The 21557-nt window shown below is 36.6% G+C and overlaps 1 protein-coding gene across 1 annotated transcript in view; it reads left to right on the forward strand.

The window, feature by feature from the left end:
- LOC139309039 (cytochrome P450 2K1-like) overlaps positions 1 to 18351 on the forward strand; it is a 63459-nt gene extending 45108 nt beyond the window's left edge. The window contains exons 8-9 of the mRNA XM_070933102.1: positions 17834 to 17975; positions 18167 to 18351. Of these exons, the coding sequence (XP_070789203.1) occupies positions 17834 to 17975; positions 18167 to 18351 (327 nt within the window). The remainder of the gene's footprint in view (positions 1 to 17833; positions 17976 to 18166) is intronic.
- Positions 18352 to 21557: the final 3206 nt, after the last annotated feature.

A 21557-nucleotide genomic window follows, 5' to 3' on the forward strand; every position in this document is an offset into this window, starting at 1 on the left:
GTGTAATTGTCTTATTTGATCGTGGTTGCTTTCGCCGTCAGCCAAATACCTAAATATTTTATCTTCTTTACTAATTGGATTCCTAATTCTTCTTCTAATTCCGATCTCTGAGTCTGGGTCATATTTTTCGTCATTAGTTTTGGTTTTTGTTTGTTTATTTTGAGGCCCGCGACTTCCCCGTATTGTTCTATCATCGACATCAGTCTGGGTCCAGATCGTCTTGGGTTTTCCAAATTGAAAATTACGTCGTCTGCAAAGGCGAGCAATTTGTACTCCTCTCCCCGGATCTTGAGTCCTTTGATTTCTTCCTCGTTCCTTATTTCGTTTAATAATACCTCCAATGCTATTATAAATATTAGCGGTGACATGGGACATCCTTGTCGTACTCCTTTCTGAATATCAAAAATTTGTGTCATGTCACCGTTTATTGAGATTTTTGCTGTTTGTTGGGAATAAATTTTTTTAATCAGATTATGAAATTTCTCTCCACAGTTCATTAGTTCAAGTTGTTTTGTGAAAAAAGACCAATTCAAATTGTCGAAGGCCTTCTGGGCATCAAGGGAGATTATGGCCATTTCTCTGTCTATCTTCTGATCATAGTATTCCAGAATATTTATAATCATTCTCAAATTATTCTTTATTTGTCTTTTAGGTATGAAACCGTTTTGGTCTGGATGTATATAGTTATGTATTATTGCTTTGAGTCTCTGAGCTAGTATTGACATGAATAGCTTATAGTCCACGTTGAGTAATGAAATTGGTCTGTAATTTTTAATTTGCGTCGGATCTGAGTCTTCTTTGTGTATTAATGTAATAATAGTTTCTGTCCAAGATTTTGGAATTTCTGCTATCAGTAGTGCTTCGTTAAAAACTTGTAACAGTATTTGGTCTATCGATTGTTGACAAAGTTTATAGAATTCAGTAGGAATTCCATCCAGTCCTGGAGTCTTATTGTTCTTTTGTTTTTTGCGGGCTTCCATTAGTTCCAGCATTGTTATGGGCCGGTTTAACATCTCTCTGTGATCTTCTGTGAAGTGCATAAGATTGGTTTTTTGGAGGTATTTTTTTATTTGGTCTTCCGGGACCTCTTCCTGGCAATAAAGTTTTTGAAAAAAATTTTTGGCTATGTTTTTCTTCTCCAGATGTGTGTGGTAAAGAATTCCTGATTCGTCTTGGAGTTGGTGTATAATTCTTTTTTCTGTTTGCTTTTTTAGCTTATATGCTAACCAGCGTCCAGTTTTATTAGCATGTTCAAAATTATTTTGTTTTACCATTCTTATTTTCTGTGCCAATTCAGTTTTTGTGGTTAGATTCAATTTATGTTTGGCCAAATTTAGCTTTTGTAGCACACTCGTGTTGTTGGGCTGTTGTTGTAATTTAAGTTCCTCTGTCTTAATTTCTTCCAATAATTCATTTCTGATTCTTTGTTTCTCCTTTTTCTTTCTTGCCATATATGCAATAGTTAGGCCTCTAATATAGGTTTTCGTGGTATCCCATAGGTTTTGTAATGATGTTGTGTCTTTTGTATTTATTTGTAGAAATATCTTGATTTCCTTTTCTATCATTTGCTGATATTCTTTTTCCTTTATTATACTTGTGTTCATTTTCCATCTCTTCTGTTTTCGGAAACCTTTCCAGACTATTTTGAAAGGATTGTGATCGGCCCATATACTAGACATAATTTCTACTTCGTGTGTTTCTTTACTTAGTTGAGGTGTCATCCAAGCCATATCCAGCCTGGACCACGATTGATGTGGGCCCGAGAAATATGTATATTGTTTTGTTTTGGTATTTATTTCTCGCCAGGTGTCGTGTAGGCTCATTTCTTGTACTAAATCTTTGAATGTTTGTGGCAATGTCTTCCTTTTAATTTTATTCTTCCTAGTGCTGTGGTAATCTTCTCGTAAGTTTACTATCGCGTTAAAGTCGCCGACAATGCATACATTTTCGTAGTCCAACTCCTTTAGTTTGTCATGTAATTTTTTGTAAAAATCTAATTGGTTTCCATTTGGAGCGTAAATAGCTACTAACAATATTGTTTTTATTTCCAATTTTAGTTCTACCATTAAGACTCGGCCTTCTTTATCAGTGTAAATCAGTTTAGATCTTATATGATCTCTAATATATGTTACCACTCCCCTTTTTTTGCAATCTCCTAAAGATGTATATATTACTCCTAATTTTTTATTTTCAAGTAGTTTTTTCTGTTGTTTTCTTATGTGTACTTCTTGTAATGTAATTATGTCTGCCTCTAATTTTTGCAACCTTGTAAACATTTGATGTCTTTTGCTTGGTGAGTTTAAACCATTTATATTTATGGAAATGAGCTTTATTTCTTCTTCCATTTCTGCTAGTGTTTATTTGTCTGTTATTTTGAGCTTTGTTGTGTTTCTTGTAACTTTTTGTGAGATCCCCACTGTTTCCTCCTTCTCCAACCTTCCCTTCTTTTGTTCTTTGTCTTCCTTGTTTGTCATTTGTGTCTCTTGGTCACTTGGGTTATGTTCTTCTCTACTATCTCTGCTTTCCTGTTCTCCTTCATTTCCTAGATATTGGTCCATAAAGTCTTGAGCTTTTTCTATTGTATCTATTCTGATTTTCCTTCCTTCCCATGAAATAAGTAGGCCTTCCGGTATGAGCCATCTAAATTTTATCTTGAGTTTATTCAGTTGTCTACTTAAGAAATTGTAGTCTCTTCTCCTGTCTCTGGCTCTTCTCGGTACTTGTTTCAATGTTAGAACTTCCCTCCCTTTGTACATAACTGTCTCCTCTCTCATTCTTCTATATATTTCTTCTCTCATTGTTTTTTTTGTAAACCTAATATGGACTTCTTTGGGGAGTTTGTTTCTCCTTGCATAATTTGGAAAAGTTCTGTAAATTTCATCAATTCCATTTCTAATTTCGTCCTTATCTTTGTGTGTTGCCTTTGCCAGTATTTCGATCATAATCTCGCCCAGGTCTTCATCTCTCTGTTCTTCTATATTTTGGAATCTAAGGAAGAAGGATGCCTTTTCCATTTCAAGAAACGTGAGTGCATCTTCAGTGTCCCGGCTCCTCATCGTTTGTTGGTTCTCCATCCTCTCCAGCCTCAAGGCTGTAGCTTCTGTTTTTTCCTCCACTTTATGTATTCTCTGTTCATTTTCTATGATATTTTGCTGGATTTTCACTATCTTCTCATCTATATTTCTGATGTCATCTTTAATTTCTCCTACATCCAGTCGCAATTGTTCATGGTTTTTTCTTGTTTCATCGTGATTTAGCGTCATCTTATCTTCCATCCTTTTCATTCCCTCTTGTATCATTGTGAGGGCAGCCTGTATATTCTGCATGCCTATGATAGTATTGGTCTTTTCTTCTCCCGTCTTTTGCTGTACTGGGGAGGCCACTAGTAGTGTTTGAGTTTGGGGTACCTTTTTGGTTGTTTTAATAGTAGTTGATATACTTGAAGTAGCCACGTCTATTGTACGTGTTAGTCTTGTCCACAATTTCATATAATTATGTATTGCCTATTTTATGTTAATGGCTTAAATGAAACGTTATTATTGGGATTAATATTAGTGGAAATACTTCTAATCAGCAATCAGCAATATAATAATATATATAGAAAGAAGAGAAAAGCAGGGGGAGGGAAGGTAGAAATGGGGAAAACAGCGGGGAAAGGGCACGTTTCTAGCAATTCATAAATTACCTTATTCTTAAATTAATTGCAAGTTAAAAGATCTATTTCACTAGCAGTATTTGTAGTAATTCTAAAATCAATTCTATATCAATTTATATTGCTAGTTATCTTAATTGTTATAACTGTATTAAATTGTTTAAATTAATTAGCTTTCAATCAATATTTATCACACATGTAGTACTCTATGGTTGTTTGAGTGATCAACTTGTTATTATTATAATCAACTTATTCTTATATAGTCACCAACAGAAAAAAGAAGAAAGAAAAACTACTAAATTATTAAATATTCTTTTCAATTCTATTGCGTTCTAATATATTATGATAAGATTAAGCCAGACCATTAATAGCTATATTGTCCGTTTGTTCACCAGTTGTTTCAGTGGTTCAATAGTTAAATAGTTCGATATTTAACGGTTAGATCGTTATATATCCCAGTTTTTTAGAAGAGTGCCAGTGGAAATGGTGAAAATATTGGTAGCTTCTAAAAGTCCGCTCAAAGTACAATCCTCCTTCCGATCTCCGGCACACTGCTCTCCTCAGTCTATTTCACACTCGGTTTTCCAATTTAATCCAATCTGCCCGGCCGAAGCCAATAGAGTCCAATGCAATCAGTTTTTAGAAGTCCGTCCAGAATCCTCCTTCCGATCTCTGACACACCGCTCTCCTCACTCTCTCTTTATTTCCTTCCGATCTCCGGCACACCAGTCTCCTCACTCTCTCTTTATTTCCTTCAATCTCGCAAGATCTGTTCTTATTCTTATTCTCAGTTTAGTCCTCTTGATCCAGTCCACCCCAATAAAATCCGGTTATATCGGAGTTAAATCCTCCGCAATTCTTGTCGCTCTCTCTTTTCTCTCGGCTGTTCAAAGTTTTTGTGCTGTCATCTCTGTTCAAAATGGCTCCAATCCGCTCGATCTTTTCTGCCGCCGCTTGTCTAATGTCTTTTCCCAGTATCTCTGCCACCAGCGTCTGCTTCTTCATCAAATGCTTTTTGGGGTTTTTTAGGTTAAAGTTCTCTGTTGATGACTTCTTTTCTTTTTTCAATCTTTGCTTCCCACTCACGGAGTTATCAGCACCTCCGGCCAGTCTCGAAAGGCTGGTTTTTCCTCACTCTGGATTAAGGGTTTGTCTTGTACCTTCGAGGGAGTTGCGGTCTCCTCCGAGGTCCTAAGACGTTCCCTTTTAAACTATCAATCCCTCCGAGATCGATAGTGCCTATTTCGGCTCCAGATGTGGGATTGTTAGAGACTCAGGAACGGAGCGCCGTCCCTTTTGTCCCTAACGCGCTGAGGTCGCCTCCGGAAGTCCGCTGCCTCTTCTATCTCAACCTTGGTAGGCGAGCTTCTTGTCATTTTTGCTTGGGCCGCCATAACCAGGCTGGTCACCTGGGCCCAGACCCATTTGGCCAGTGCCGGTGTCATGCTCGGCACAGCTGGGACCAGCGGTGTCGCTGATGCCGGCAGAGGTAGCTCTTCAGCTGGCTGTTCACTTGTGTCACCGCAGCATTATATGCTGCCAATTGTGTGTCTTCAATGCCGGTGCCCGTTTGGCATTGCAGGTTGCCGGTAGCTGACAGTTTGACATGTGATGCCATTTTATTTTGTCCAGTTTCAATTAGGAACTGGCTTGGTGCCATTTTTGTTATTTGAAGTAGTGCAGTGAGATCTGCCACCGGGTCTTCGCTTGGTGCCTGCAAGCCGAATGCTTGTAATATTGCAGACCTCATTTCTTCCATGTCTACAGAATTTAAATTTGATGTCAGAAGTGGTGTCCTTTTTCTCTCAACATCTGCAGGCGGATTGCTGTCACTTGCGACGGCGAGGCTTTCTAGAACCAGCATATTTTCTTTCTTTTTAAATTTTTTTTTTATTTACTTATTTACAGCAAAATATTTATTCACACACAGATCACGATGGGAACTTTACACAATATATTAACTTCAGTCAAGATATACAAATAAAAAATAAAATCTACACTAACCTTATCCTTTTTTATTCTATTATTCAACCAGGTATACCATTGGTCCCAACATCGAAAATATACGGAGTCCTTTTGATCTCTCAAAATTTTTGTTAACCTGTCAGCTTCCGCATATTCGATTCGATTCAAATCTTCAGCTGGTAGGTCTTTCCCCTTCCAATGTTGAGCAAAACATATTCTTGCTGCGGTTGTGATATATGTAATCAGACACCATATATTCGTGCCTATCTTATCTGGCCTAATATTTAATAAATAATATTCTGGTTTCAATTGTAATTTATATCCCGTGATTTCTAATATCCACCTCTGTATAAGTCTCCAAATTTCGATTGCGTTAGGGAAGGTCCACCATACATGATAATAAGTACCTATCTCCCCACACTTCCAACAATTTGGGGAGAGTCCTGGAAACATTCTGGCTAATCGAGCAGGAGGGAGATGCCATCTATACACCATCTTATACAAGTTTTCTTTGTAAGTGGTTGCCATCAGAAATTTCAATTGTTTCGTCCAAATTTCTTCCCATTTTATCAATTCAATTGAGTAACCAGTATTTCTCCTCCAGGCAATCATTGAATCTTTAACAATCTCATCCCCTATCCAATAAGTTATTAAGAATTTATAGATCTTAGATAATATTCTTTCCTCCTTTCCTAATATAATACTATCTATTTCTTGCTGGGTCATATCTATACCACTTTTTTCCTTGTCTTTCTTATATTTAGAGCTGATCTGGGCATAGGACCACCAATCCAATTTTATTCCTTGAAGCTCTAACTCAGTTCTTGTTTTTAAGTAGCCTTGGGCATCCAACAATTCCCGATAGGATAGGTGTTTTTCTTTATTGTAAAGCGAACTATATGTTGTAGCTTCTAATGGGACCAACCAAGAAGGAGTCGAAAAGTAGAGTTTACCCTTAACTTTCCTCCATGTATCAATTAGGATATTCCTTACATAATGCCCTGAAAAACTCATATGTTTTTAACCTTATCTTGCCAAAGAAAATAGTGCCAACCCTGTTGTAGCCCTGAACCTTCCAGAATCAACAACTGTCTTCTTCTCAGCAGGATCCATTCCCTAAATTTGCAGCCTGATAATAATATTCCCATTTTGGTAAACCAAATCCCCCTCTTTCTTTCACCTCTTGAAGCATTTTAAGTTTAATTCTGGGCTTTTTATTTTGCCAGATAAATTTAAGGACACATTGATTTAACTTTTTGAAAAAGTTATTGTCTAGTCTAGCTGGTGCTGTATAAAATAGATATGTCCATTTTGGGAGGATATAGGATTTTATAATCGCGATCCTACCTAATAGAGATGTCTGAAGGTTCTTCCATTTCTCTAAATCCTGTTCTGTTCGTTGGAGTAATTTCAAATAATTATCTTCTTTAATTGTTGTGCATTTAGCTGATAATATAATACCTAGATATTGTAATTTATTGACAATTTGGAATCCCAAATTCGCTTCTAATTCCTTCCCCTGCTTTGTTGTCAAATTTTTAATGATAACCTTAGTTTTTTCCTTGTTTACTTTTAAGCCCGCTACATTTCCATATTTTCCTAATTCATAAATCAAATTCGGACCTGATAAAATGGGGTCTTCCAATATAAATACTAGGTCATCAGCGTATGCTTGTACCTTATATTGTTGGTTTTTAATATGCAATCCTTTTATCCCCGAATTACGCCTAATTTCTCTCAATAAAGGTTCTAATGTTAAAATAAATAGCAATGGAGAGAGCGGGCACCCCTGTCTAGTTCCTTTCTCAATGCAGATTTGTTCAGAAACATCTCCATTAATCAGAATTTTAGCAGACTGCTTCGAATAGATTGAACAAATTGCCTGAATAAACCTTTCCCCAAATTGCATGTGTTGTAATAAACCCACTAAAAAACTCCAACTCACTTGATCAAAGGCCTTTTGCGCATCCACAAAGACCAAAGCCAATTGTTTATCAATATGGGTTTCATAATGTTCCAAGACGTTCATAATTATTCTCACATTATCTCTAATCTGCCTACAAGGTAGGAAACCGTTTTGATCTTCATGTATAAATTGACTTAGAAAGCCTTTTAATCTTTCTGCTAGTACTGCCACAAATAATTTGTAATCTGCATTAAGGAGCGAAATAGTCTATAATTCTGGATCAGGGATAAGTCACTGCTTTCCTTCGGCAAGAGGGTTATTAATGCTTCTGACCAGGAATTCGGAATCTGTCCCTCCCGGATTACCCCATTAAATAGTTCTGTCATATAAGAGCTTAAGACTTCCCAAAGTGCCTTATAATATTCTATTGGGAGGCCATCTGTACCGGGAGTCTTTCCTGTTTTTTGTTTTCCCATAACCCTTTCAATTTCCCCTTCAGTTATCTCCCTGTCCAGTATTTCCCTAGACATATCCGATATTTTGGGTAGATCAGATTCTTCTAAATATTTATTTCCTGCTCAGACTTATCCTCTTTTCTATATAGATGGGTATAAAATTTCTGCGCTATTCTTTTCTTCCCTTCTTTCCCTGTAATCCATTCACCATTCCCATCTCTCAAATTATGAATTCTACTCCTTTCCTTTTCTTTTTTTAATCGGTATGTGAGCCATCTTCCCTGTTTATCTGCGTTTTCAAATTGTCGTTGTTTCATCCACCTAATTTTTTTTTCTAAGTCCTCTTGGTCTAATAAGTTAATTTGATGTCGTACTAATTTCAAATTCATATTGAGTTTTCTATTGTTTGGGTCCTGTTGCAACATAGCCTCACTTTTTGTCAAGTCTTCTAATAATTTATCTTGTTTAGCCCTCTCCTTCTTCCGTTTCCCAGCTATATAGTTTATCACTAAACCCCGAAACACTGCTTTAACTGTTTCCCAGATATTTAAAAAGTTTGCATCTTCCTTATTATTTTCCTGAAAGAAAAAATCCATCTCCTCCTTTAAATAACTTAAGAATTGTTCATGTTTGAGGACCCTTACATCCATTCTCCACCTGGGCCTTATTTTCAAACCTCCCCATGTTATCCATAGTGGATTATGGTCTGCCCACTCATTGATACCTATTTCTACTTTCTGTGTTCCCTGCCTCAGTTCCCCTGACATCCAAACCGCTTCTATCCGCGACCAAGATGAGTGCCTGGCTGAGAAATATGTGTACTGTCTATCTTCCAGATGTTTTTCCCTCCAAATGTCTCTAAATTCAAATTCCTCTTGTATTTGATGACAGATAGTAGGCAATCTTTTCTTTGCTGATCTTTTTTCCCTCCTGATTCTTATTTCTGGATATATAATCTTTATCCTTATCATCTATGGCGTTGAAGTCCCCCACTACACAAATATGTGAGTAATCAAATTCTACCAATTTACTATAAAGATTCTGAAAAAAAAACTTTTTGGTTCCCATTAGGTGCATAAATACAAACCAATAGGCATTTTTTACCACAAATTTCTACTTCGATCATCAAAAGTCTCCCTTCTTCATCTGCAAAAATTAGTCTCGAGTTTATATGAACATAAATTGCTACTCCTCTTTTGAACATAAATTGCTACTCCTCTTTTTTTAGTTTCCGCTAAAGATGTATATAATTGACCCAATTTGGTATGATTCAGTAAATAAAGATGATCTCTTTTCACGTGTACTTCTTGAAGGCATATAATATTCAAACATGCTTTTATTAATTTATTAAATATCTTTTTTCTCTTATTCGGGCTATTCAGCCCATTGATGTTAACTGACAATAATTGAATTTCCTCCCCCATCCCTTCTCCCTTCTGTTGCCCTTACTTGCCTTCTACTTGGAGTTTCTTTTTTGTTTGTCTTGTTTCTCTCTGGTTTAGTCCCTCGGCTCCTATTTCTGCCTGTATCTGCATCTGTCCTCTTCCTTTCTTTCTCCCACCTAGCTGTTCTGGTTCCCCTCTCTCTTCCTCCTCTAATAATTCTTCCCCACTCTTCCCCTCTGACTCTTCTCCCACATCCTCCTCTAAAGGGTTCAAATATCTTATAAAAAAGTCTCTGGGATCTCTAAGGTTATCAATTCTCACTTTTTTAGGAGCCCAAATAAATTGTAACCCTTCCGGTAATGGCCACCTGTATAATACTTTGTGTTTTCTTAATTGAGTGGTTAAGAAATGATAGTTTCATTGTATTTTCCATACCCGTCTGGGGAGTTGCTTCAGTATTATCAATTGTTTGTCCTTATATGTCACCGTTTTGTCTCTGGACTTCAAAATCACTTCTTCCCTAAGAGCTTTTTTGGATAGTCTAACATGAACCTCTGTCGGAAGTCTCTGCCTCCTGGCGTAACTTGTAAATACATGAAAAACATCACCTATATCTTCAGGACATCTTTCTTAGTTATCTCCAGAATCCCAGCCAAAATATCCGCCACAATATCTCTTAAAGGCTCCCCCCCCCCCGTTCTTCCACCACATTTTGTATCCTCAAGTAAAAGGCTGATCTTTCCATTTCAAGAAATATAATTTCTTCTTCAAGGGCCCTATTCACCAAGAGCTGCTCTCTTTCATTTCCATCCAGTCTCTCCTCACATCGTCCCACTCTCTTCTCTATGTCTTGAACTTTACTCTCCTGTTGTGTCAGCACCCCCTGAACACCTTCCAGCCTCTCGTTCAACATTTTGATATTGTTTCTAACAGCTCCCAGCTCCCCTTTAAGGTCTGATGTTAAATCCTCTAAATTTTTGGAGATATCTTCTTGATTTTTTGTCATCACCTCATACATTGCCTGCAGCATATTTTGTAGACTTAATAACGATGGAGGTTTCCCTGCAGCAGCTAGGTCCTCCAAAGATTTAGATGATGATGAAGATGATGATGTAGGTGTGGCTGGAGTAGCAACCGTTGGGAGTGTCAAAACTTTTTTCCCCGATTTTGTGGTTGTTACAATTGTTGCACTTGACATCTTGTTTATAGGGGTAATCCCGATCACTTTCAATATATCTTAATCAACTTTTAAGTTAGTCAATTCAACAAATATATTATATTCCAAGTCCTTCAGGTCAAGTTTAGTCGATAAAGATAATAATCAATGGGGGTAATTCATTCAATCACGTACAATCAAGTACAAAACAGATTCAAATTTCTTCTCTCCTAAGAGCACAGTATATAATATAATTCTACAGTTTGCCATTAGAGGGAGGTAAAGTACTGTTCCACACACACACCTTCCAATGATAGAAAAGAAGGAAGAAGAGTATTTCTCTACCAAGGGATATATCAGTCCGTTCGACCACTGTTCTTAATTCTTAATTCTTAATTTATCAGCGGGGAGGGAGGAAATAAACCATCCAGCAATACTTCCCACCAATCTAATACAAATCCAATATTTCTTTCAGTCAGCACAATTCAATAATGGCTCGAAGTTCATGGTGTGATAAACTAGCAGCCGCTTTCCCTGTCTTAGCTCCAATCGTAAAAGGGCACTCAGAACATTCCTCCACCACCACAGCACTCACAATAGGGAGATCAAAAAGATCAAAGGTCCGTCACAGTGTAGACTAATTTTAATTAGAAGAGGGCTCCTTGCTCGTCTGCAATCGGGTTTCCCTTCCAATATAGGTAGTCATCGCTTTGGGGCTGCCATTACTGATGCCGTCTTCCCAGCCTGTAACAGGAGAGATTCGCCTTCGCACGTCGGATTGCCACTCTACACGTGCTCTCTGCTCCTCTCCGCTTACGGCCGCCTCTCCGGGACCCCCGCCAGCAAAGAAAACCACCCAGGCTGGAAAGTTTACAAGAAAGGGACAGGAGCGATCTCCATACCCATCTTGCTTGACACAATGACGTAACCGGAAACCTAGAACCGGCATATTTTCTTTAGAACCTGTCATTATCCTAGCATCCTGAGTTATTGAAGCATGACACGCTTCAGTCAAATTTGCCCTGACTCTTGGTTCTGTTAACCTGCTTTTGGTTACCATTTGCCTGGTGAAGGCTCTGGTTGAGACCCTTGCTTTCCTAGTAGACTTTAGTGTGGGCATATTTGTTAAGTAGATAGAGATAAGGTTCAAACAACCATCCTCTGCTACCCATTGTTGTGGAGGTTAATAAAATCAATGAACCGTGAACTATGAACCATGAACCGTCTCTATGAATTTCTACTTTAACAAATGAGCCTTTAAATCATTTAACAGTAAATGTTTTTATTTACATAATAAAAACATAACAATATCTATACAATTAATAAACAGTACTTAGTTCCTATCATTAATTATCCTGTCAGCTATATATCTATATCTATATCTATACTCTCTAAGCTATGTTATCTATGACTATTCTTCCTCAGAAGAAATATTATTATAAACCACCAGAACTGCTGTTCTAACAGACTTCCAAACTGCCCACAGTTGTTTAACGGAAGATCCTAGAAGAGTTAAGACCTAAGACCAAATAGCTAAGATGAGTGAAGATCGAAGAGCAAAGAGTTTCTGACAAGAATCTCCTTTTATACTGCTAACTATGACAGTTAGGGTAGGATCCTGGAGATTCAAACATATTAGCTGCCCTCTGATTGGCTTATGTATCTGTCCATTCCAAAAGCCATTAATAGGCACAGCTATAGAGAAATAAATTTTCTCTAACACTATCCCCTACTCTCACTCAGCCTTGCCCCACAGAAATGTCTCCTATCCTATCCCCTTCTCTCCCTCAGGCTTTCTAGCCCCTTCTCTCCCTCAGAGTTTCCCCACAGAAGCCTGTCCTATGCTATCCCATTCTCTCCAGTTATTTTCAAGTTTGGAGGGGGAGTAGAATGTCTAACTAATTAGCATCAGAGCGTGTTATAATAATATAGGAAATACTAATGCTTTGATAGTCATTTCGAAAAATCCTTTCTTAGTGAGCACCTAGAAGCCAAGAGGAACCTAACTGGCAAATTTCAAATATGTAGGCTTTATGGTTCTAGAGATTTTGTGATTACAGCATGAGTAGTTTTCACAGATAGATAGATAGATAGATAGATAGATAGATAGATAGATAGATAGATAGATAGATTGATTGATTGATTGATTTATGTTTTTTTTTATTGTAAAAGTTTTACAATTACATTTTCACCCCATTTTCACCCCCCTAACCCACCCCAAACTCCCCAACCCACCCTCCCTAACCCCCCCTAACCCTCCCCTCCCCCCCGGACTTCCATAGAATATGCCCCATCATTATCCCCTTTATATAAAAACCTTGAACCCCCCCAACCCCCATATCATTTTTCATCTTCACATAGTTCAAATATTTCTATCTTAATATAATATAATACTATCAATAAAAAGCTATTTGATACTTCCTAGTTTGATATTTGTTCTGCACATAATCTATCCACTTTTTCCATTCACATTCATAAGTCTCTTGTGAGCGATCTTTTAAGTATGCTGAAATCTTCGCCATCTCAGCGAAACTGGCCATCTTCAAAGTCCATTCTTCTACAGTGGGCAAAGCTTCATTTTTCCAATATTTGCCTATCAACAATCTCGCTGCTGTAATCATATACAAAATCAATTTTGTTTCATCCACTGTAAAACCCTTAACTATACCCAATAAGAACAATTGTGGAGAAAATTGGATTTTTTTCTTTAAAACATTCTGCATAACCCACCAGATTTTTATCCAAAAAGCCTTAACTTTCTTACAGGTCCACCAAATATGATAATATGTAGCATCTGTACAATCACACCTCCAACATTTTGGCTGAACATTAGGGTACATACACGACAATTTCTTAGGATCTAAATGCCATCTATAAAACATTTTGTAAAAGTTTTCCCTCAAATTCTGCGACTGTGTAAATTTAACATTCTGAACCCAAATTTTTTCCCATGTTTCCAACATCACTGGTTCTTCAAAATTTTGTGCCCACTTAATCATACAATCTTTAACTAATTCAGTTTCTGAATCCCTTTCTAACAAAACATTATAAAGCCTTTTAATATGCATTGGACCTTTCTCTTTTATATGTCTAACCAATTCTTCCTCATGCAACATAATACCAGTTTTTTGGTCCTCTTTCCATCTCAATTGTAGTTGATTATATTGTAGCCAAGTTAAGTTAATCCCTTCAGCCAACAGTGTCTGTAATGTCTTCAACTGCCATCTGCCCGCCTCTGTAAAAAGAACCTCTTTGTATAAACTCCCCCCGAGTGACATTATATTTGTATTCCACATAATATGACCAAGATCCAGCCATAGCGGTATTTTATAATCCCATTTGAATCGGTGCTTCTTCCAAACTCTCATCAAAGAGTCTCTAAGTATATGGCTTTTGAATACTTTATCCACTTTGTTGTCATAAAATAAGTAAGCATGCCATCCAAATTCCAGGTCAAAACTTTCTATATTCAGTATTCCAGTCTTTTTCCTTCCAAACCAATCGCTTGCTTGAGTCAAAGCTGCTGCTTCATAATATAACTGTAGGTTTGGAAGTTTAAGACCTCCCCTTTCTGGAACATCTTGCATAATTTTCAATTTCACTCTCGGTTTTTTCTCGTTCCAGACAAACTTATTCACTCCAGTTTGCCAGACTTTCAGTTGTTTATCACTTTTAAGCACCGGAATCATTTGAAACAAAAAAAGAAATCTTGGCAAAATGTTCATCTTAACTGCTGCTATTCTCCCAAGTAAAGACAGCTGCAGTTTTTTCCACGTCTCCATATCTTTCTGTACAACTCGCCACAGTACTTCGTAGTTATTTTGAAACAATTTAATATTTGATTCTGCAACCTGAACTCCTAGATATTTAATCTTTGATACGATCTCAAAACCTGCCTTGTTTTCAAGTTTATGTCGTCGATCTTGTGTCATATTTTTAACTATCATCTTAGTTTTTTTCTGATTCAATCTAAAACCTGATACTGTACCATAATCTTGTATAATGTCTTTCATCTGGATTATTGATTCCATCGGCTGTGTTAGGGTAACAACCAGATCATCTGCAAATGCCCTTATTCTGTAATCCTCTTGCCTTATCACTATACCTTTCAAGTTATTCGAATCCCGTATTGTATTCAACAAGACTTCTAGTGTTAAAATAAATAACAATGGGGATAACGGACAGCCTTGTCTGGTCCCTTTTTCAATATTAAACTCTGATGTCAAACTTCCATTAATAATAATCTGTGCCTTTTGCTCTTGGTAAATTGCTGAGACCGCCTGTATAAATTGGTCTCCAAATCCCATTTTTCTTAAAGTCTTTAGTAGAAAATTCCAATCCACTCTATCAAAGGCCTTCTCCGCATCCAAAAAAACCAGCACTGCAGAGATCTGTTTATTCTTCTCAAGATATTCCAATAAATCTATAACTTGCCTTACATTGTCCTTCATGTATCTACCCTCTATAAATCCCGCTTGGTCATCGTGAATCACCTCTTGAATTACTGGCATCAATCTGTTGGCTAAAACTTTTGCATAAATTTTATAGTCATTATTTAAAAGAGATATTGGTCTGTAATTTTCCGGTTTTTTAGGACCTACTTGTTCTTTTGGTATCAAAGTAATATATGCTGATTTCCATGATGGGGGTATTTTGCCCCCTTGTTGTATATTGCAAAATAAATCTCTAAGTTGTTCCACCATTTCTGCTTGTAAAGTTTTATAATACACTGCAGTCAATCCATCTGTTCCAGGAGCTTTAGCTGTTTTCAATTGTTTAATTGCTGCGATTATTTCCTCGACTGTTATAGGGTAATTCATTCTTTCTTTTTGTTGGCTAGTAATTTTTGAGACTCTTTTCTCTTCTAAATATTTTTCTATAAGTCCATTCTGTATATCATCTTTAGCATATAATTTAGCGTAGTAATCTACAAAGACTTCTTTAATCAGTTTTTGTTGAGAAATTTCTTTCCCTCCAATATCAATACTCTCAATAGTCCGTATACTCTGCTTCTTCCTTAAGGTATAAGCCAACCATCTCCCCGGTTTGTTAGCATTACAAAACGTATTATGCTTCGCATATTGTAGATTTGTTGCCGCTTGCTCCGCCAAGAGCATTTGAAATTGATCTTTCACGTACATCTACATTGTTGGAGATAAAAAGTGATAAGGAAAAGCAACCTCAGCATGAGAGGGAACAACAGTCCAAGCAGATGGAACTAGTGGAAATGCAGGGTGCTGTAGGAGGAGGAGGCCTTATGGAGGAATCCCTGTTAGAACCTTCCCCAATTCTGTTAACAAGAGATGCTGCTTTGGATCTAGCTCGGATGCCTGAGATTAAAGACCAGTGTATAACTCGTGCAATTTCCAAGCAAATAAAAGAAAAACAACAAGAAAGTCAATATAAAAGGGGAGCTAAAAGCACCACACAAAGTGAAGCCATGGGGGGAGCAAGGCCGAAGACCTCAGAAGAAGCTAGGCAAGGCAGCTCATCGCTTCAGAAAGGTCAAGATGACAATTAGGCTCTTATCCTGGAATGTTAACGGATTAAATTCACCACAAAAAAGGAAGAAGTTATTTACATATTTGAGACAATTTAATAATGACATAATTTGTTTACAAGAAACTCATATTCGAACTCAAGATCACAAATATCTGATAAACTCTAAATTAGGAACACATTTTATAGCTTCAACTTCGGAAAAAAAGAATGGTGTGGTTATTTATGTAAATAAAAGATTGTCTGCTAAAATTATAGAAGCAGATGAAGGTGGTAGGTTTATCGCAATTGAATTGCACACAGCAAATGGCCAAATTCTTTTGATTGGAATTTATGCTCCGAATCAACAACAGGATCATTTTTATAAGACTTTACATAATAAAATATTGCAATGGGATTACAGATCTATTTTAATAATGGGAGATTGGAATGGAGTAATTGATTCTAAACTAGATAAAAAGAGTTTGGCGAAATTAAGGATTAGACTACCACAGACTTTTTTTGATATGAAAGAAGATTTGGAACTAAAAGATATCTGGAGAATTCATAATCCAAAAGAACTGGACTATACTTTTTTCTCTGATAGACATAGATCTTTTTCCAGGATTGACTTTATCTTGTTATCAGATGATTTACTTGTTAAAACAAAAAGAACAAAGATATTTCCAAGAACTTTAACTGATCATAGTTCTGTATGGATAGAAATTGAGATGGGAAAGACTGAGAGAAGGTCATGGAGATTAAATGAAAACTTGTTCAGATATGAAAAAAATATAACAGAACTTAAAAAACAGATGAAAGAATTTTTTGAAATGAACTTGAATAAGGGTACCCCAATTGAAATTGTATGGGATGCGAGCAAAGCGTATATGAGAGGGGTACTCATTTATATGAACTCTAAACATAAACAGAATCGACAAAAGAAAAGACTCGAATTGGAAGCAGAAATAAAGAATAAGGAACAGTTACTTATTAAAAACCCAACAGATGAAAGAATACATGGTGCTATAAAACTTTTGAAAGATTGATTTATGTTTTGAAGATCAGTTTTTATTGCCGTTAAAGATTTTGATGAATTTGCCTTATTACCAAAGGAAGAACAAGATTTAACTTCAGATTTTACAGTATTTTATTCATGATGATAAATGTGGATTTCTACATAGAGGACAATTTAGGGACAATATGAGAATTGTTTTGGATATAATGGAGTAAGTCTAATACCAAATAAGAAACCAGTAGCTCTGATCTTTTCGGATGCTGAGAAAGCCTTCAAAAATTTGAACTGGGATTTTATGTTCAGAGTTGTGGAAGATATGGCCTTTCGGGATAATTCTCTTGGAGGAATTAAATCTATTTATACATCCCAGAAAGCACAAGTTACTAGTTTTGATACTACAAGAACTCCAGAATGGTATAGAACATCTAATAAAGAAACTGAAGCATTTGGGCATATTAGCTGGTTTTAAAATTAATCAAAAGAAGAGAAAGATGTTCACGATAAAATAATAGAAAAAAGAATTTAAAAAATAGAGAAGGGGTCACACTGACCAATAGGAATTGCATGTTGTTTTAGAAAATATGTTAAAATATGGAATGATGTTACAAAAGACTTAGCGAGATAGAGCAAATTATTGTTGTTATTGGGTAGACTTTTTGTTATTAAGATGAATGTCTTATTCAGAATATTATTTTTATTTCAAACTATACTGATGTTGTCAATTGTTTTACCATTAAAACATAAAATTTCATTATAATAATTTCTACAACAATGTGTTAAATGGAAAATACTCTTCTTTATATAATTTCATTGTTTAGGGTATGCAAATTATTCCTTTGCTATCATCAGTGCTCCATGATGAATCCCAGTGGGAGAAACCTCATGAATTCTACCCTGAGCATTTTCTTGACTCCGAAGGAAAATTTGTGAAGAGGGATGCATTCATGCCTTTCTCTGCAGGTAATATCACTCTGTATATGTGAAAAGCTATCCTGGAAAGAGTTTCAGTGCAACAGGATAGTTAGGAAGATTCATTATTTCCTTTAAGATTATAATTATTCCTTTGAGGCAATGTGACTATGGAAAGCCATGTAAAATAGTTTAAGAAGCCAAAAAAACTCATCTTTTTTGCCATCTATGTTTTCTTCCAGGTCAGAGAGTATGTGCTGGGGAGACCTTTGCCAAAATGGAGCTCTTCCTTTTCTTTACCAACCTCCTCCAGAGATTTACCTTCCAGCCACCTTCAGGAACATCTAAAGATGATCTGGACCTGACTCCTGCTCTTGGACTTACTACCCCTCCCATGCCTTACAAGACCTGTGCTGTCTTATCTTGATCTGACAGGAAAAAAACTCATAATAAGTTGTTTTCTCACCTTTTAAATAGCTCTATTTTGACAGAGAGGTAAAATCTGACAATCCGATTCCATATTACATTATATTCATTATATTTATTTTATTTGAATTCCACCTTTATTATTTTTAGAAATAACTCAAGGAGGAGAACATATCCAATACACTATCCTACCCTTATTTTCCCAAAGCTCTTTGGGCTAAGAGGAGAGACTGGCCCAGAGTCACCCCAGCTAGAACTCAGAGTTTCCTGGTTATTAACCCAAAGTCACCCAGCTGGATTTCATTGCTAAAGTGGGACCTGAACTCACAATCTCCTTCTTTTCTAGGCTGGTGTCTCAACCACTAGACCAAACTATCTATTCTTTTAAGTTTCATGTGTTGCCTAAAAGATGAATAGCAGTAATCTATAGAAACATAAAATATAGTTTCTGATAGGGAAGAATAGTCAGAAATCATGAAAAGCAAAGTGCTTTGTATCATATTACTTAATTTTTCTTTTGGGGCCATTTGTTTCCTTTGGCTTTTACTATTTTTTCTCCTTTCTGTTTCTGGTTAGAAATTTTTTCTTTCTTTTACTTTTGAGTATTTTAATTACTTTTTAAAAAAGCAGCCTTTCTCTCTCTCTTTTTTTGCAATAGTCCTAATTGTAAATTCATATATTTGCTTTATAAACCTAGTTATCATTTCTATTATTTCTTCAAAAACCAATAAAATAATATTTTATATCAGGAAATTCCATGGGGCCTCCAGCAACAAATCAGAGTGGGGTGGGGGGCTCTTGCCAAACCCAATGACACAGAGCTGAATGCAGCATGACCTAACATCTCTTTGCCCAACACCTCCAGAGGAAATCCCACAAGGCAAGCATCTTTAAATGGAGTCAATGTCATCCATTCTGAACAAGACCCCACCCCCCAGTGATGCAGGACTTATATTAAACAAACCACCCTTTAGAGGAGGCTATAATTGCTGCTGCTGATCTCACAGCCCAACATAATAGCAATAGCATTTAGACTTATATACCGCTTCATAGTGCTTTTACAGCCGTGTCTAAGCGGTTTACAGAGTCAGCATATTGCCCCCAACAATCTGGGTCCTCATTTTACCCACCTCAGAAGGATGGAAGGCTGAGTCAACCTTGAGCCTGTTGAGATAATAATCTCACAGCTTCCTCTTGTCAAAACCATACCTCCTGAAGGGCCTCAAACGACTCTCCTCTTTCATTTCTAACCTGGAAAATTGACAGCTGGTCATCCCATCAAAAGCTGGTCATTTTTTTTAAAGCTATATATCACAATTTGTTGTCCTCTTCCTACAAGGAAGTTGGGTTCCTTCAGAGGTGAAGCTAGATGGTTACTGGGTTAACTCTATCTCCGCTTTCCTGAGCAAAGCAGGTGGGTTATCTAAATGTATTATGACTCTAGTTAGCACAATCTTGCAATTCAGATGTGTCTCATTACCTTCTTTACAGCCATGGGTTGTACCTACCTATCCCTCATCCAACCATAGGAGATTTTGCTTTTTAACATTTATGTTCCTCCTTTTAATAAGAACAATCTGGTCAACAATATCTTGGAGCACATAAAAAGAATTATCCTTAGTTGTTTAGACAAACATCCCACAGCTGCAATAATAATAGGTGGAGATTTATATACTAGGATGGGACCAAATTATCCTACATTATTTCACCAATTTAAGATCCATTATGAGGAGAGTGTATTACAGGAGCCCTTGTATTTTAGAGAATTTAAAGTCCTAAAAGTTAACTGAACATGTCTATATGCAAGACAGGTGACTGCACATCTGAACCCATGTATCCTTAAAGGTTCAATAAGTGCAGACCACCCAGGAGAAAACACCTATCAGAGGGAGGGGGACTGGGAAGAAAATCTTATAGTTGATTATTGGATAGTATCATGTGAACTTTTGAATTTTTTATGAAAGAGAGAGGTAGATTCACAACTGGAAAGTGGCCACTATTTAATAATTCTAACTCTGACACTCCACTGGAAAAGTTTAAGAGCTACCCATCAAGGTTTAATAGTTATGATACCCAGATAAAAATTTAAATTAAATGGAAAAAAACCTGAAGCGTCACAGCGAAACCAGCTGGAAAAATAGCAGGCTCTGGCGAGCTCCACGAAAATCCAGCCAGACAAACTGCTGTCGAGGGGTCTTCAGAACCATCCTGTAGGGACAGTAAAGAAGTAGAGGTGCCTCAGACGACCAAGAGGAACAGGTAAGTTCCTCTAAAGGTCGGAGACTGCTCTTCAAACTGGTGGCGGGGTGGCGGCCATTAAAAAATGACCACTCTGAAGCTGGGGCAACAGGAATAAAATTTTTGTACAGGAGCAGTGTTTGAACCGAGTGCTGGTACCAGGTGAGTGATTAGCCAACTCACAGGTAGATGTATGAGGAATTAATTGAGATGTTTAAAAGCATGCATGAATCATTAATGGGAAACAAAAAGTCAGAAATTTTGCTAGAACACACAAAACAGGAAAAAGAGAATATAAATGAGAAGCAAGAAAATAATGTTGAAGGAAAAGGAATTGAATGTAAAAAGTTAGATGATTACACTGTGATTTACAGTGGCAAAAAAAGAGTGGATAGGCAGGAATATCCCCCAAAAAAGAAGCGATCAAAGGGAAGAGAAGGAAATGGAAAAAGATTAGGAAAAAGCTTGGGGAGAATTATGTGAGTAAAAGACTCAAAAGTTAGAAAAAGGATTCAGGAGAAAAGATACAATAAATATATATAAAAAAGAAGAAGTTAAGAGAATGGAATGAAAGGAGAAAATTATTAAGAAGTGGAATTTTGGAGAGACCAAGAGAAAATGGTTAAAAGAGGAAGAATAGTGGAAAGGAGGAAGGGAAGTAAGGTATATATTAGTAAATCTAAGGGAACTGTATTAATATTATTAATCATGAATGTAAAAAGTGAATATGATGATGTATATTGTTTGTTGTAAAAAAAGAACAGGAGATGAAACATGAAGTGGCAATTAGGTTTAATTATGAAAATAACTGAAACATTAAAAAGTTTGATGGGGATTTTGAAAAAAATATGTTGTAAATGATGAACTGAAATAATTGATGGATAGTGATATTGCTTATCATGTACTAAGAAAAGATTAAGATAAGATGTGGAAGGTCAATTAAGGTAAAGGGTTTCAATGTAAGAATTG

This window comes from Pituophis catenifer, unplaced genomic scaffold (genome assembly GCF_029215685.1).
Source record: "Pituophis catenifer annectens isolate HBS135680 unplaced genomic scaffold, rPitCat1.0.hap2 SCAF_1, whole genome shotgun sequence".
NCBI lineage: Eukaryota > Metazoa > Chordata > Lepidosauria > Squamata > Colubridae > Pituophis > Pituophis catenifer.